This window comes from Adiantum capillus-veneris, chromosome 4, assembly GCF_014529385.1.
Source record: "Adiantum capillus-veneris isolate H3 chromosome 4, ASM1452938v2, whole genome shotgun sequence".
NCBI lineage: Eukaryota > Viridiplantae > Streptophyta > Polypodiopsida > Polypodiales > Pteridaceae > Adiantum > Adiantum capillus-veneris.
The window spans coordinates 18,632,278-18,650,648 of NC_140934.1; the positions used below are offsets into that span (position 1 = coordinate 18,632,278).

Here is an 18,371-nt window from a genome sequence, read left to right on the forward strand (position 1 = left end):
TTGCTCCTTGCGATGACGCATCATTCCCACACGTATACACCACCAAATTGAGTCCAAAATTGACTAATGTAGGTCAAAAAATCAATGACTCAAATCATAAGATTAAGCATGGATTAGCACAAAAGACTCGATTAAATGATGAAATCATTCTCTAATTAGAGAATTACACATAGAAATTAGTAGTTAAGTTAGTGAAAATTAGTAAACATTAGCATGAAAATGAAATGAATTTAATAAAACTAAGAGTGGAATTGGGTGGTTTTGAGTATCAAAACTCAAAATTAGCTTTCGATTTCTTCCACACAGTCAAATTAAACTACAACTAAGCTACACACACTGAAAACCAATGAAATTAGCAAGAAAATTGTTCTATTCTTAACATCCTCTACTCATTAGCTTAGGTTAATGAATCCCAACAACAGTGCCAAGTATTGGGGATAGTCATAGCATAAGCCTAATTGCAACCCAAGACCAACAAAATCATCAACACGTGGCACGATAACCCGGCTAGGGCTTGGAAGCATGAGTGTCATCTGATGCATCAAAATAGAGGATTCAAGCATTCACTCTACCCATTATGAAGAGAAGCCATGAAACAGACTTCCTCTAATCAAACACACAAACCTACTTATTAATCACTTTGCACACATTATGGGATTAATATTAACCTTTACATTAATCACCCTATTCGCAACTCTTAATCACACATACAAGAGCAATGTAATTAACATGCTTAATTCACATCAATGTGTGAACTTCCCCATCCCCTCAATGCTACTTTGCATGCACAAACACTTATTACACACTTTGTAGAGAGAGAAAGATAAGAAAAACATAACCCTCACACACCGTGACCAATGTTATGGCTAGAAGAGATTAAGTAGAGAGATTAGAGATATAAAATTCACTAAAACAACTTCAAGAAAGAAATCTAATTTAATTAAAATAATCAACAATTACAAAAGCGTGGAAAGTCCAAGAACCTCATGACCATCAACCTTACAAACAAGAAAGCTCACCCAAGAATGCCTTATCTTTTAGCATAGGCTACCTTTATAATCATGGACTCCAAGTCTTTTTAATTAGAATTAAATTGAGTCCTTTAGGCTATAGCTTATTACAAATTGAAACTTGAATAAAGCTAAGACCTATACAAAATAAGTACAAAATATTATGGTGCACATCCTTCACTTGTGCACAATGGGTGACGTGTTAGTCGTTGCTATCATATAAGTGCATAGAGCACACCGTACCGTGTATGCAGAGCTCGAAGGTGGAGTCCACACACGATTTCAAAAGGCTTAGACGGCCATAGAGATGTTTAGTATGTGCCACACCATAGGTTTGGGTCATGTCAATCCAAATGTGAACAATCAAGCTAGGATTATATAAGCATGGGACTCATATGGGTAGGTTAGACGGTTTTAGGCAATGCTCCTATCTATGCTAGAGAGGCTCTTAACACTAGGTTGGTAATGGGACACTTTTATGTCCTATTAAGTGACCATTTTCCTTGAATTATGTGAAGAGTTTCAAATGGATTTTGAGGTGCTTTATATCTAGAAAGTTGTCTTATGAGCTGAAAAAAACTCGACATTTTTTTGGAATATCAATTCCATCTTTAACCTTGTCCTTGGACAATATTTTGCAACCTCAACAGTGTGAAAAAATGTGTCCTATTTTTGGCTTTTTTCAACTTTTTGCAACTATACCACTCCAGAATTCATGTTTATGAGGTCTATAATGCTAGAGAACTATCTTTAGTAATCCTCAACATGTCCTGATGCTTCTAGGGAGAAATAAATGTTAAAGTTGTAAGTTATCATCAAATTACAAAAATTGTCAAATCCTGTTTTTTAACCAATTTTAGCTCTTCTATGATTTTTTTGGTGGCTTTCATGATATCCAAATACAATTTTGATTTTCTATGTCGCATATTGTAACACAAAGCTAATATTTCTTCAATTTTGGGACATCTAATATCCTATTTTGCATAGTACACAACGATAGTTGATTTTTTTGATTATAGAAGAAAACAAAACATTCTAGTACATCAAGTATAGCTTTTTCAATATTCCTAGTTTCTTGTGACAATTATATGCATTTTGTAGGTAGTAACCATATTTAGTCATAAGTATCAAATTTGACTAGATATTGAATAATTTCTATGGGATTTTACAACTCATAATGTTGAACCCAGTTTTTTGATGTTGATGTTTGCTATATTTAGCACTTCATCTTTGTTCCCAAGATCCCCCTTGGTAAGAGATGTATTATGCTTTTGGCATGCTTCATGACTCCTTATGAACCTAAAGGCCGACAAGGAACTAAGAAAACATGCATATATTATTTGTATTGAGCGTGGCTATAAAAACTCTGATGATAAGTTCACAGAATGGTAAAAATTCAACTTTTTATACCTGTCTTTTGCCAAAACAAAAAATAGTGAGTGAGAAGCAATCATATGTTTTAATCACCAACCTATTGAAGTTAACTAGGGAATTTATCTCAAGTCCTACAAAAATCCCTAATCTTATTTTTATGCGACAAAACGTAAGAAACGACTGTTCTGATGAAAATGTACTAGTCCATCAACTTCGGAGGTTTGGTGTGACCAATTCATGAAAGGATTTTACAAAATGAGTGGATCTACTATGGTTTTGGAGGTTTTTTTTAAAACCCTGAAAGGACACTTTTATGTCCCGTTAGGTTACCAACCTAGTGTTAAGAGGGAGAGCTATTCTTGGAGGTTTTTATGAGAGGCATACAATGCTTATAGGGCATAGGCCTTGCTTAGTGCTACAAAGGAGATGGAACAAGATTGGTAGAAAGAGAATGTTTGCACAGAGAAGGGTGAGTGTGCTTGTTTCAACAATGGTGGGCTTTGGAAGGGTTTTTTAGAGAGAACCTCATGTTCTTAACCATAGGATAGGTTGGAAAAGTTTGGTGAGAGGAAATTAATTTTAAATCTTTTTATCACTTTTGTTTTTGGGTGCAACCTTGTAACTTTCAGAGATCAAAAATTTGTCTTTTTGAACATAAAACAAGTTTGGAGGGATTAAGGCAAGGAAAAATAAGTTTTGAAAAAAAATTAACAACCCCAAGCCAAAACAAAGGGGAGGAAAGAAGGATCTCAAACCCCTTCCTCTAAACACTTCCACTACCTTCTCAATGCATAATAAGTCATTAATAGGGCATGATGCTGATGCACCAAGATGAAACCACGTCCATGAATGTTTGGCCATAGGGATGGATCAAGATGAAACCCTATCCACGATAGCCATGTATGGTGGGCTTTGTGATAGCAAACACCTCACAATGCTCATTGCTTTTAAGTTGATGTGGGCAACAGCACATTGATAAAGATGCTTACATTCCTTGAACATCACCATCGATGAAAGATCTTGTCGTGGAAACCCTTGTCTACATAAACAAAGAGGTCTCCGAGACTTTCATCAAAATGTACAAGAATAAAGCTTTCAATCTCATTAAGCTTTGGGAAGCATCAACTTGGCCAACAAGGGAATTAGCTAAGATGGATAAGGCCATGGCGGCAAAATTTACTTTGGAAATCTTGACAAATGTTCCATGCACAAGTCAAGGTTGTTTGTATACCTACAAAACACAATTAGTGGATTAAATCCTAACCTTTAAGATGCATTGGAACTTTCGCCATGTGAAATCATGATGCTCTAGTATATAGTATATGGACAAAAAGAAGACAAAAGATTGGCGAGTGACTTAATTGTAATTGACTTAGTCGTTGATGATTTCTAGTCTTTCTTATTCACTAATTGTAAAAGTTTGTCGTTGATGATTTCTAGTCTTTGTTATTCACTAATTGTGAAAGTTTGTCTGCTTCTCCAAATTTTCATTATCAACCTTTCTTTTCAATCACTTGTGTAACTACATAATTTTCCTACTCACTTATCCAATAGATGCAAAAGTTAATCTACTTCTTCAAATTTTGGCCACTTACCGTTCCTTTTCAACCACTTATCTATCCATCTATTTGACTGTTTAATCTTCCTATTTAAATTTTTATGGACAACTATTTTTTTGTTATCACAAATTTCTCTACAAAGAATTCAAAGATAATACATTGGAGCACTATTACATCGCCCCTATTTGTGTCGAGTTATCTAATCTATTGAGTAAATCTACCTATTCTTTCATAAAGCAACTCAAATATTTCATTGAACGTTTTATATAGATCCATCCACCAATAACTGTGCATACCTATTGAAAAGAGCAAATGTTCTACTACATTAAAAGATGTAATTATATCTTAAGAGGGGGTGTAGGATGCGAATAAAAGCCGTGGAGAACTTGGTTTTTTGGTTATAAAAACGTAGCACAGGCTCAGATCGAATCTATTATCAGTATGCAAAATCTTTACTAGTGTATGTACACTAGAGATCAAAACATGACCACGATACTGTTTGGTTGGGGTTTTACTTTCATCAACTGCTTGCTTGCGGCTCAACATCGATTACATACTACTAGGAGTAGGGTCGCCTCTGGTTTAACCCAAAAAAAAAAAAAAAATTGTAGTGTCCGAGTGTAAATGCCGAGGTAGGATACAAAAAGGGCAGGGTACCGGTACCGCCACCCGGCAGTCGCAGCGCAAAAAGGACGGCCAGGTCCGGCCGTGGCAGGGAACGGTCACTGAAGAGGAGTGGCAGGGACAGTTAGAGAGAGAGAGAGAGAAGAGAGAATGTATCAGACAGGCCTCGGCGTTCACGCTACAGTAAAGCTGTACAGTAGAGTGTGTGTGTTTGTGACTGACTGATAGTAACTCAGAGCATGCGGTCTGAGAGGGCCGGCAGGCGGCGGAAGAAATTCATGTGCAGGCCCGGCACCTTGTCGCGGAAGCGTGGATGGCGCAGCACATAAAACCCATACAGCACCGCCACCACCTTGAATGGCGTCACATACAGAATGACAGCTGCCAGTAAGCAAAACAAAATGAACATGCATGTCGCCCTCGGGTCCCTCCATGACAGCAGCGCCTGCAGCCTCTCCCCCTGCGTCGCCATGTCCCCAAGCACTGTCTGAATCCTCCCGGATACCGCCCGCAGTCGGTCATATCTGCCAGTTTGATAAAAGTAAACAACTACAGATTTAGCAAAGGCAAACTGCATTTCCGTTGAGTCTGTACACATTGTGCCAGTTTGTCTGCTTATGAATCACATCAACACATATGGATGTGTGAAAGAATGCAAATTATGTATGTATGACATGAAAGCTATGTGTTTCTGCATGTAGGTGTCTGTCTTGTAGGTAAGAGGTTATGCATGTATTTATTTATATGCATTGGACATATGAGTACATGCCCTCATGATGCACTGCAAGAACAATGCACAAACAGAAGTGAAAGTGGCAACTTGCTTGCACCAAAAATTTTGACATCACTCACTCGAACACCGATCACTAAATGATGCCCAACCCACTCATCTAAGCTAAGCCGTATATGATGCACATGGGAATTGACCCTCCTCACAGTATGATGCAAACAAAACTTTCATCAAACATGTCAATTATTAAATAAACTCCGTGGTCTTCAAAATAATTACCTGGCTCTCACAACCTCTTGTGGCTTTGATGTGGGGATGTTATCAAACTCCTCATCCAGCTCATCCGGATCAGCAGCATCAGCATGAGATAGGCGTGGATCCATGTGTGGCGGATGGCGCTGGCGGAACCGATAATGCCAAGCACCAATCAAGAACATATACAAGAAGAGAGTTGGCAGGATGAGCTCAGGGTACCAGATTAGTATGAGGAAGAGGAAGTGCACAAGCACGGTGGTGACCGGATTCTTCCAGCGGCAAATGTCAGAGAACCACCTGCCAACAGCAATCATGCCAGACAGTACACCCAAAATTCTGAACCAATTTGCTTTGCTTTTTCTCATGCTCCACAAGTTGCTATCTACATCAAGCATGTATTGCACCACCTCTGTTCTGAAGGGGGGCTCTGCCCTGGTTAATCTAGCAGCCACAATCCTCATCGCATAGTTTCTCAAGGTCTCCAGCTGAGCAACACCCAAGGGGTGCAAATAATGCATCTTGGGGAGTAGGGGCCTTGTGTAGCATGCCAACACATTCATCATTGATGAGGAGGAAAACCTCACAGCAAGCTCAAGCTCCCCCATCTTCTTCACCCCAGAAGGCTGTAAAAGCAACAGGGGGTAAGAATGCGTGTACACTCGATCACTCTCTAGCGTCGAAAGCCTTATTCTCACTTTCCCTATCCTTCCATCTTTAGGGCCTCCCCCCTTCTCATTCATTCCATTCATCAAATGTGTGTTATCAAACACACCAACAGTCAAAACTGTACATGGGTCATACACCTCCCATGTGTACTGCTCATTCCAGCGCGGCGCAAAGCTGTCCACTATTGTCCTGCTTCTCACCCACTTCTGCCCATACTTTGCAACCACATAGGCATCAGTTGTGCCTCGCTGATCCTTGGTTTTCATAGGCAAGAACCCAGAACCAGTTAAAATCCCAAGCTCCAACACTCCTATCGGAGCCTTCCATATCTGCTTTGCACTTGGCCTCATGTCACTACTGTAATGTGTAGACTCATCCAAAACATGATATCCACCATCTAAGCAAACCCGGAGATGAATTCTACTCATGAACTTGCCAGTGTCTTTGGGCTTGGGAGGCTGATTGGGATTCGGTTGACCCTCTGCAGGCTTCTCTTGCACTGTATGCTTTTCTAGATTGTACCAGCGAGAGGTGACCTGGCGATGATCCACCCGCCTTTCTATAGTCCCAACAGCAATCTGCACTTTGCCCACAACCTGGTCCTTGTTAGCAGATACACGATCCTCCACAGTGAGAATCAGCTGATCCTCGAAGGGCTCGGCAGCGACAAACATAAGATCCTCATTCCAGAAGGGGTTACTAGAGCGATTACCCGAGGGACGTGTTTGTCCCGTTTGAAAGCCCAGTTGTACCTTTACTCTGACATCAGGAATCCGGTTTTTGTCACCAGGAAGAAGGAGATCCTGAGCTTCAATCACATTTACTCGAAGATACCATAACCGAGGGGACAAATAGACCTTTGACTTTGCAGCAGGATGTCCGCCAGAATCAGATTGCCAAGCTTCTGGAAAGGCCTCATCAGCTTGAGTGCCTCTCCAGACCGAGACCATAATCTCCCCAAGGTTTGCAGAATGTCCCTTCTTGCCCTCCAGCTTGTACCATTGTGGTGCAAGAGGGCTATCTGGTGGTACCCGCGTAGGCACCTCTGCAATCTCAACTCCCAAATACCCAAGAAAGTCATCCTTGATAGTATCCTTGTCTTTGACATAGAGCTCCAAAAGAGGGGCCTGGAACTTGTCTTTCCCAAAAGCAAACACTTGATTCCAGTCGGGGTTGAGTGTCTTCTCAAGGACGCGGGTCCTTGCTGAGACATTACCAACCTTGATGAGCACATAAGGGTCAGAGCTTCCAGTGATATCTTTGGCTGCCAGACCTCTAGCTTTTACCACCTTCACATAAAGGTACTCCATTCTCTCAACAAGATCATAAGTGCTTGTTTTCTCTGAGTGTAACATGTTCATCCTCCGTGCCGTTGCTGCTAGCTTGGGATTGGTCTCCCTCAAGTTAAAATCAGCCGGGGTGCTCCCAGTTCTACCTTGGGCAGCCATGACTGATGAGTAATTACCTGGATGGCCCTGTTGAAGGTGCACCTTTCTCGCCTCTGATTGTTGCTGCTGGGCGTATTTGATCTGCGCTGATGGTTTCAACTCAAATACAGCCTCCTCTACAGAAGAATCGAATGTAACAGAGTTTTGCTTCTCTTCAGCTTGTTTGCCTTCTCCTCCACCTCCTCCTCCTCCCTTGTTCTTTTTCCCCCCTTGGTTCTGGCCACCAGAATCCTCGGTGTAGTAAGCCTTGATATAGATCTCGCCACGCACGTTAGAGAAAAGGCTGCGCTTATCAAGAGTGTAGCTGACGGGGTCTGCAGCCTCTTTAGGCAGGTTTCTGCAGGGGATTTTCACTCTGCCAAGGAAGCTGCCTCTGGTGCTCTTCTTGTCATTGTACACATTGACCTCAATGATTTCATCTTCAAATGTGGAAGGGTCACTGATGTTGAAGATGAGCTTCTCATTCCAGGTAGGGTTGAGGTCCCGCGCCTTTGTTTTAGTTTGCTTCCGCTGGTTGTCGAAATCCACCTCCACAAACGCGCTTGCTGAACCTTGCCCATCTTTTGGCATCAGACTATTTGCACGGCACACTTCCACTACTACTGAACGGGCTCTACCACTTCCCATTCCTACAAATCACCCACCAAAGCAGGGAAAAAACACACTGTTCTCTCCACCCCTTCTACCAAGCTAGGGAAACAACGCCCCAAAATGGCAAATAAAGAGCAAACACGAAATGGAAAATACACACAGACTAGGCTCTATGCTCCACACAAGCTCACTGTTAGAATGCGTGTAACTAGAAACATTGATCCCTTTGCTTTGCATCTACAGTGGTCTGGAAATGCATTTAACCAACACACAGAATAGAGAAGAGCTTGAGTTCTTACCTGATGGACTGGCCTTTGCTGCAGAAGATGAGGGTCTCCAAAAGCAGAGGGGGGGGGGGGGGGGGAAAATAGTTGAAGTTGCTTGCTGTTCACTCAGAAGGTCTGCTTCCTTGGGCGTCCCAGCATACAAAGGAAAGTAATGCGCTTGAATTGCGTGTGCGTGACTACAGTGAATGGAGAAGTTGGTAGTCGGAGGATTTTTTGCTAGAATGGCAGCTAGCTTACTTCACTGTGGAGAGAATGCCTTCAGTTGGAAGAGAAGCTATAAAAAGCAAGGAATGCGTACAAAGCAGGGAGAAGGGGAGGGAGCAGAAGGGCATGCAGCTTTGCAGTGGTGAGGTAAAGGAGCGGTGAAAACCATGAGATTTTGCAAATACAGGGTCAAGCTCGACCATGGTCAGGGGTTAAGTACGCATGAGCTAGTTTTAGAGGGGGTAGGCCAAGGGGAGACTTTACCTGACTATGGTTAACAATGGTTAAAGTACATCTTCTCAGGACTCAGGAGACAGTGGCTTGGTTACCTTACCATGGTTACAGTCGAGTAAGCAAAAGTTAAGCGTCGATAATAAGACCGCTTTAACCATGGGTAGCTACTCTCCTATGCTTTTAACCCTGATCAGTGATCACCTCTCAGACAATCCCTGGTTCAAAGAGCGTAGGGTACGTAGGCACGTGGAAAGAACAGAGTTGGTAGAATTGTGAAGTGACCGCCAATAGCCTTTTTTGAAGTTTTTCACCATACCCTAAATTTCAAAAAACAATTTTTTGTCGATTTGTATTTTCATTCCCAAGCAAGGCGGGCAATCCGAAATTCCCAGATCCTAATTTTCAAAATTAACACTGGATATTTGACTACGGAGTACTTTTTTTCCCCAAAATTTGAAAATGTGGGGACTGGGCAGTTGAGGCTGGGCCGTGGGAAGGCTCAACGGATCCTTTGCTCGTTTCAATGCAAGATGGGTTTGGTCTTTATTCCATGGGCCCTCGTCTCTTGAGCTGAGCCGCCCTCCCCTCATAAAATAAAGAGCCATCATTAAGCCTTTTCAGCCTGGAGCGTCAATATAATATTCCGAGTTCGAGTGCCCGCAATAATGAATGTCTCGTGAAATTTGCCAAGTTAAAGTAGACTTTGAACTTTCCCCTTATTTTTTGCACGCAGCCAGACTCCCAACTCCCGAGTCCCCACCCGGCCCGGCTATGCCTTTACGAGCAAGAAGAGAGCTTTCTCATTCCAGGTAGCGGTCAGATCCATTTGGTCCACTTGCCCTTTTGCACCGCACACTTCCACTACTTCCCATTCCTACAAATCACCCACCAAAGCAGGGAGTGTTCTCTCCACCCTTCTACCAAGCTATGGAAAACAACACCCTAAAATGCCAAATAGAGAGCAAATACTAAATGAAAAATACACACAGATAGGCTGAGCACGTGCAGCAAGCCCGACAAGACAACGGTCAGGGGAGAACGGCAATCCTCAAATCGTCCTCTCGAGCACATGCAAAGTGGTCAGCCATAAGCTTCACCATTTATGAGCCTATCACAACCTTTTCAGTGTGTGCAGCCCTATCAGCCAACCATACACGTTCCCACTTCGCCAACGGTGCTCATCGGCTACAAATGGCATAGAAGGGAGGAGTCATTCCGATAGGCCTGGTGGCAAAATGATAGGAATTGTGTAGGGGTGTCGTGGGCCCATTCCATAGCCAAGAGTGTTGGAGTAGGCTCTCAACTTCTCAACAAGCTTGGAGAAGGAGATGGAGTTGGGGGCGGGGGGGGGGGGGGGGTCTAGGCACGCTGGCCAAATTCAAAACTTGGACCAAGGGACGCATGGCGACTATTGGTTCGTTGCATGGCGAGCCCGCGAGTGGAGTGGATACCGGGGTTTAGGGGGGAGAAGGGCCTTACAGAAGCTTGTGTGAGTTATATACAACAAACTGGTATCCCGTCATCGCTCAAGCTCAGCATCGTTTGAGGCCCAAGCGGACAAGCAGGTATTCAGGCATCGAAGGTGAGCACAATCCCTTTTTTCGCTGAAGGTTTGGATGCATGCAAGCTTCTGTGTGTGGTTCCATGCATGTTTTCTGCCAGCATGGATGGGCTTGACCATGGGGTTCTGCGCAAGCTTGGCCATGCCATTCTTGAAAACCCATAATAGGGAAAAGGTTTGCCTTGCAATTGAATTGAGGGAATCCTTAGTTAGGGAAAGGGAGTCCGTTGTGTGTGTGTGTGTGTGTGTGTGTGTGTGTGTGTGTGTGTGTGTGTGTGTGTGTGTGTGTGTGTGTGGAAAGTAGAGGGAAAAGCAATGAGCGTCAGCCCACGCAGCTGAGATGAGTGTGCCCCTACATTCTTTTAGCAATCTTTGTCACAATATGTTGAGGTTATTCCCTGCATTTTCCAAAAGCTAAAGTATTCAAGGGAGCTATTTGGGATGAATTGGTCGATCAGAAGTTCATGGGTTGCAACTTTGAATTTCTTGTTTTTTTACATATAGTGCCCAGGGGATGTGTAAGACAAGGGAAGCTAGAGCCTCAGAGTCCACCACCCAACCACCCATTATATAGCAAAGCCCCTGGCCCTTTGCCCTAGTTGGACTCCCCGTTCCACACTACCTAGCCCGGCTCGGCCCTGCCCTTGTCTAGTCCGGCCTTGCCGGTGTCCTGACATTATTCCCCCCTTAAGAAGAGTTTCCGTCCTCGAAAACAAAAGTGGGGAACTTCTTCTTAAGAACACTAATGTTTTCCCAAATGGCACCTTCTTCAGGTCGGTCTTTCCACTTGATTAAGACTTGTTGACGTACGTGATGACGTGTACGCAACTCATGATAATCAAGAACACGTTCAGGTTCATGCGGTAGGGTAGGAGGTTCAATGAAATCAACCAAAACCTGTTGGTCAATGACATTGTCGTCCCCATGTAACTGCTTACGTAAACGACTTACATGAAACACCAGATGAATGCAAGACTTCGAAGGTAGTAATAATTTGTAGGCACGATCACCTACTCGTTTGAGTCTTTTGAAAGGCTCACAATATCGGGGAGATAATTTAGGTGTCGACCCAGTTTCAGACTTTCTGAACGTTCTGGCACATGTAAAAATACTTCCTCCCCTTCTTCGAAGGTAACTTGCTGACATTTCTCATCAACGTACTTCTTATACCGATCATGTGCTTGCCGGACATTCTGACGAGCAAGTTTTAGCATATCCATGTGGTCTTGGAGAAAATCCTTAACCTATTTGAGTTTTTCGGTTGCCAATTCCACCGTAACTGGTGACCTAGGTTGAAACCCGTACATGAGCATGAAAGGACTAAAACCTGTTGTGACATGCTTAGCACTGTTGTAGGCAAACTCGAGAATAGGTAAGTATTCTTCCCAGTCTGACTGTTTTTTGTTGACGTATGCTCTTAGCAGATCCTCTAGCACCTGGTTAACCCATTCCGTTTGACCATCCGTTTCTGGATGATCAGTTGTACTGAGGTTTAGTTGTGTACCCAATCGTTTAAATACGGCTCTCCAAAGTGGCTGTTAAACTTGGGATCACGGTCACTAACAATGTTACTTGGCAAACCATACAATTTGTATAGATTGTCCACAAATAACTTGGTTAGTTCTAGTGTCTTAACTGTTGATTTGGTCTGAATAAACTTACATAGTTTAGTCAACCAGTCTACAACCACCCATACTGAGTCATGACCTCGTACAGTGGTTGGTAAACCTACAATAAAATCCATAAAGATGCTTTCCCATTTTCCATTGGGAATCTCCAAAGGATGTAAGAGTCCTCCTGCTTTCAGGCGCTCTGCTTTGTTAACTTGACATTTTTGGCAATGCAAGACATAAGCTTGAACAAAGCCATTTAGACTTGGCCGGTAAAACTGTCGTCGTACGAGAGCATAAGTTTTTCTAATCCCCGGGTGACCTGCACTTGGACTATAATGACATTCATAAAGAATTTGACGCCGAATGTCTGGGTCCATCGGTACACAAATTCTCCCCTTGTGGAGTAGGTACCCATTGTCGATAGTAAAATGCTTCCATCGTTGTAGTTCATCACTTGATAAAGATAACTAGGTGTGGAGGTTAACTATACACTATCGTCATTGGAGTGAGAAGGATCCCTCTTTTGAACATGGCTCCACACTTTGGAATATGCTTCATCATGCTCATATTTGCCTTTGAGAGAATCTAAAAATTCACTATGAAGTTCCATGAATAAGAGCGAATTGATCTCTGGCATTCGACTTAGAGCGTCTGCCACTACATTATATCGGCCTTTGTGATACCTTAGCTTGGCGTCATATTCCTGAAGGATCTCGGCCCACCTGGATTTTCGACCCTTTAAATCCGTTTGTTGTGTAAACCATTTGATGCTTTCATGGTCAAACACAATCTCAAATTGAGCACCATACAGATAATGCCGCCATGTTTTTAAGGCAGACACTATTGCATAGAGTTCGCATTCGTAAGCAGAATAGTTCTGCTGAGCTGCATCAAGCTTCTCGCTTTCAAATGCAAGACACTATTGCATAGAGTTCGCATTCGTAAGCAGAATAGTTCTGCTGAGCTGCATCAAGCTTCTTGCTTTCAAATGCAATCGGATGTCCGTCTTGTAACAGGACTGCTCCAATAGCACGGTCACTGGCATCTGTTTCCAAAACGAATGGTTTCAAAGGATCTACAATATCCAGTATAGGAGCTGTAGCTAATGCATCCTTGAGCGTATCGAAACTGTGCTGTTGAGCGGATCCCCACTGAAAAGCTTTACCTTTGCCTTTTAGTTGATCCGTCATAGGAACAGCAATTTGAGCATAGTTTTTAACGAACCTTCGGTAAAAACCTGCAAATCCTAAAAATATATGTAATTCTTTCAGATTTTTAGGAGGAGGCCATTTCCGGATGGTATCCACTTTGGATTGATCCATGTATAGCCTGTTGGCTGAAATAACATGCCCTAAATAATGAATTTTATCTTTTAGAAAATCACATTTAGATTCCTTGGTATATAACTTGTTTGTGCGTAACAACTCAAACACCTGCCTAAGATGTTGTTAATGTTCTTCTTCAGAAGCACTATAGACTAGGATGTCATCGAGGAAAACAATGACAAATTTGCCCAAATATGGCTTCCAGACACTATCCATAAGTGTCATGAATGTTTGCGGGCGCATTGGTTAACCCAAAGGGCATCACCAAAAACTCGTAGTGTCCAAACCGTGTTCGGAATGCAGTTTTAGGTATATCAGCAAGTCAAATACGGACTTGGTGATATCCTGACCGCAAGTCTATTTTCATAAAAATGCGAGCATGAGTAAGCTTATCAAACAACTCATCTACTCTGGGCAATGGGTATTTGTTCTTAACTGTAACCGCATTTAAGCCATGGTAGTCTACGCACATACGGATACTGCCATCCTTTTTCTTCACTAAGAGGATAGGTGAAGCCCATGGTGAAGAACTGGGTTGTATAAACCCTCTGCTAAGGTAGTTAGCAAGCTGACGTTCCACCTCAGTAGCTTCTAAATAACTCACACGGTAAGGTGGTTTACTAGCAGGTTTAGAGCCTGCAACCACGTCAATGCTATGTTGTACTGATCGTGTCGACGGTAATCCTGATGGCAAATCATTAGGAAATACATCTTGAAATTCCTTTAATAATTTTTGTAATTGATTAGCAACATTTGCTTGTTTAGAATTAGCAATTGGTGGAATAGAGGAGAGAGAAGCATGCGGCGTTGAGGAATGTTCAACAGACTCAATGTTAGAAAGAAAATGAGACAGTGAGTAACACAAAAAAACCTGATCTATAACGAGCTGCATAAGCTCAACGGTACAAATCAGCGGTGATGAAGGTATATATTTTTTTCCTAACAACAACACATGTGCGCCATGGGATTCAAACATCAAGTTGTTGTGCTCATAGCTACGCTTCAATGATGGTCCTAGGCTATGCAACCACTCCCTACCAAGAACCACATTAGCCCTTTCCATGTTCATAACCTGAAAATCCAAACATATAGAGTACCCTTGTACTTTCAATGGAACAGCTCGGCATTGAGTATCCCATATTTCAGTATCATGTCCATTCATCATTGCTACCTTGTAGTGGTGGGTACTCCGAGTTTGAGGCAGTTTGAGCTTTTTCACCAATCCGTAATTGATGAAATTGTGAGTAGCACTGTCATCTACCAAAATGCGCACCTTGTGCCCTTGTAGATATCCGTGCATACGTACTAACTCATGTGGTCCAAAGGTTGGTTGCCATATGGAAGCTGTGAGACAGGATTCATGCACCACCTCAATGTGTGTGTGTTACTTCCACTGTAGAGAATCTTGAGGAAGACTCAAGAGGCAGCAGTTGCACCGTGTGCACTGCTTTCTCCTTGCCCTAAGCAACAGATTTTCCCTTGCGACAATCCTTTTTGCGATGACCTCTTCTAAACATTGAAAACAAAATTTTTCTTTCTTGGCTTTATCAAAGTCCTCAGGAGAGAGAGGACCCCTGGACCCCTTGGGTTTTTTAGATGCATCTGAATTGGCAACTAGAAATTTTCTTTTATTGTGCCCATACTGAGTGCGTGTATTACCATGTATATTAGCAGGCACGTGACTATTATGTGTTTTCTTCTCATCAGGATCATCATGAATATGTGCTTTCACTATGGCTTCCTCAAGTGTTTTAGGATCTTGGGTCTTGACATACTTCTTAAGCTCGGGTGTCAGACCTCGTATGAACCCCCGTACTTGTTGAAAGGTATCTAAGCCTTCCAACTTGAGGATAATGTCCCGATAGTGAGAGATATATTCAAGGAGTGATGGTTATTGTCACATGGAACATGTGTCCCAAGCCGTCCAATTCCGATCGGCCTCGTTTGTAGGCAAAAGTTCCTTGCTAAACATTGCTTCAAAAGCTGCCCAACTCTGTGGTATGATGTTCTTCTCCGTGAGAGACATCCACCATTTGTAGGCCTTGCCTTCCAGAGTTAAGCTCGTTTACAGAGCTCTGACTTCATCTGGAGTATGCCGTAAGGCGTGAATTCCATCCCACTTGCTGAGAAAGATATTCACTGCATCCTTATTGCGGTCTCGGTCTTCTCCCTTAAAAATCGGTGGTTTAGTATTCTTTAACAATTCATCCACCTCTTTTGCAGTGAGAGCATGCAACGTATCAGCATTTGGGCCTTGCCCTAGATTAGAAATTGCCCTGCCCTTGTGTGGCAACGTGCTCATGCATGTGCGTGTCAGCAGGACTCTTAGATTGCTGATGCATTAATTGAATTACTAATGTGGATAGTTTAGTAACATTTTCATTTAAAGCTTTAAAATTTTCATCCATGACTGTCATGCGTGTCTGAAGTGCACAAAATTCTTGAATATCGAGCAATTCGTAAGTATCTTCACCTACCGTAGCTCGCGGGTACTCTCCTTGAGAGGATCCGATCGTGGGCCATCATTGGCAGGATCAGGAGTACTTTGCTCAAAATCGAATTTCATATTGATATCCGAATCCATGGCTACACAGTGCGGTGCAAGGAGTACTCAGAAAAAATACTTGATATTGAGAGCACGTGAAAAGTATAACGAGCCTTGCTAACTCCGTCAAAATCGAGAGTAGTCCGGTCGAGAGTGATTCGAATTGTCCGCCGTGTATGGAATTCCACAAGTTCTTGATAGCCGAATCAATTAGGCTTGAAAGCGGTAATTGATTTCACCAAAAACTTGTACTGCAACTCCGCCAAATTGGTGGTCTTGAAATCTCTAAGTTTCTGCGTAATACGCAGAAAATTTTTGTCGGAATGTGTGCCGGATTCGTCAATGCCGTCCTTTCCGGCCTTGCCGTACTTGCACGTAGAGTGGAGTAGGGGGGGTGGGGTACCCACTGTGGGTACCGCCCCTTATGCTTAAAGTTTTTGGTGTATGGCCACTACCCCTAAGGGGGTTGGGCGCCCTCAAGTGGAAATACACGCATAGCCGGCTATGGCCGTGAGCAGGCAGCGCGCGCAGGGGGTTGGAGCGCTTGGGGCGGACGATGCAAAGCCTGAGGGGCTTCGGCCCTGTGTCGAAAAATGCCAAGCAGGACCTTGCGCCTCTAACAAGCCCACGCGCCGTCCGTTTGATGCTCCTGCACCCGACGGCTCTCCATGCCAAGCCCGCGTGCCCACGGGGCTTCGTCTTCGTCGGCTGCCTTAGCAAGGGGTGATCCCCACTGTGTTGGACCACGACATGCAAGGCTTGTGTGGCTAGAAAGAACCACGCCTTCCCCTTTCCCAAAATAGGCACTTAGCTCTGATACCAGTGTAAGACAAGGGAAGCTAGAGCCTGAGAGTCCACCACCCAACCACCCATTATATAGCAAAGCCCCTAGCCCTTTGCCCTAGTTGGACTCCCCGTTCCACACCGCCTAGCCCGGACCTACCCTTGTCTAGTCCGGCCTTGCCGGTGTCCTGACAGGATGGCTCGCTCACCCGCTAAAAGGGGAAGAGAACATGGCAACTGGGTGGTTGCTCTCGCATCACAAGAGCAAGCACACGTGAATGGGAAGTAGGAAGGGCCGATGTTTCACCAAAGGCAAAGAGTGGGGAGGATGTCTAGCATGCGGAGAAGTTCAAGAAGGTGGACATAGCCCAATAGCAAGAAGAGGTATCCTTGTGTCATGAGGAGAGTTTCACTACTCCTCCTACATCTCCTCATGTAGAAGGGGCTACTTCTCAACCAAGGAGAAGCCCATGGAAGCACACCTTGCTTGAGATGGGCACACCCTCGAGCCTAAACATCTGTCCACGAAAGAAGTTGGTGGGCTCAAGGGAATGTGGAGTTGAGGCCAAGCAAGTGGCAAAGGATGCAGCAAAGGGAGAATCATAGGAGGTATTTGAGGATCTTGCAAAGCAAGAAGAGGCAGCCAACATCCAAGATCCGAAAGTCTATCTAGAGATTGTGGACGGCTAGCATGCCAATGCCGCGCAAGTGCGGATTGCCCAAAGCGATCGGCCTTCATCTTCAAAAGACTGCGATGATGTCTCACCTTAAGACTTTCCATGGAATCACTGTAAAGATTGAAAAGCGCCCTAAAGGTCGCCCCCTCCACAAAGAAGCTGAGAGAAGAGCAAACCTCATGCCCAATCCGGAAGTGAAGCTTGGCATAAAGCAACTTTAAAAAGATTTGGCGACAAGGATAGGAAGTTTAGGCAAAACTGTAAGAGGTATCATTGCATCATGCTCATACGAGCTCACCAGGTATGGAAGGACCTCAGAAATCGGTATAAGCACATGTCAAAGACCACTTTTATTGAGGAATTTGTGGCTGGGAAGATGCGAGACTACATGGCAACCACATGGCAACCAAGGCTCTCCAGTTGGCAAAAATTCAAAAGTGCATTGATGAAGGTTACAACGCACATGTAAGTTTTTGATTTTTCTAATTCGATTTTCTTTTGTCATCAATTTTTATATTATGTTTGCACACCATGTTTGATTAATTCAGTTCTACTAATTCTTTAACTACCATGCTATGGACATTCATAGAAGAGGATGCATGATATTCTTCCTTGGCTTGAGGCAGCCTTGGAGGACACTGACAATGAGGACCCTTTCCAGTATGCTCCCGAAGGAGAGGACGACAATGAGAATTATGAAGACAAGAGAGAAGAGGGCCCATGACTTGCAGAGACATTAAGCAATCTTAAGCTCAATGAGGATGTATGTGTCTAGGATTTGTAACTTTTGCTTTATTGTGCATAAGTAATTTTGTTTAGGTGTTGAGAACGGTGAAAAAACTCCAGCATGCTGATGTGTTCTAATAAATGTGCATTCCTTTCTAG

General features: G+C 43.4%; 1 protein-coding gene across 2 annotated transcripts; it reads right to left on the reverse strand.

Moving 5' to 3' along the window:
* Positions 1 to 4,321: 4,321 nt before the first annotated feature.
* LOC147458811 (FT-interacting protein 3-like) lies at positions 4,322 to 8,969 on the reverse strand. Of its 2 annotated transcripts, none has more exons than XM_086510245.1 (3): positions 8,557 to 8,969; positions 5,577 to 8,295; positions 4,322 to 5,091 (listed from the first exon to the last, which is right to left on the reverse strand). In XM_086510245.1, the coding sequence occupies exons 2-3, from the start codon at positions 8,291 to 8,293 to the stop codon at positions 4,800 to 4,802; spliced, it is 3,009 nt and encodes a 1,002-aa protein (XP_086366371.1). In that variant the 5' UTR covers positions 8,294 to 8,295; positions 8,557 to 8,969; the 3' UTR covers positions 4,322 to 4,799. The 2 variants fall into 2 exon arrangements, with proteins under 2 accessions (XP_086366371.1, XP_086366372.1); XM_086510246.1 differs by having other exon boundaries at positions 5,577 to 8,211; positions 8,557 to 8,780.
* Between the last annotated feature and the right edge of the window lie 9,402 nt (positions 8,970 to 18,371).

Excerpts from the sequence above, each read along its gene's own strand:
- LOC147458811 (XM_086510245.1), bottom strand. The coding sequence starts at position 8,293 with ATGGGAAGTGGTAGAGCCCGTTCAGTAGTAGTGGAAGTGTGCCGTGCA. Across the intron at positions 5,092-5,576 it reads CAAGAGGTTGTGAGAGCCAG|ATATGACCGACTGCGGGCGG; the intron begins GTAATTATTTTG and ends TCAAACTGGCAG.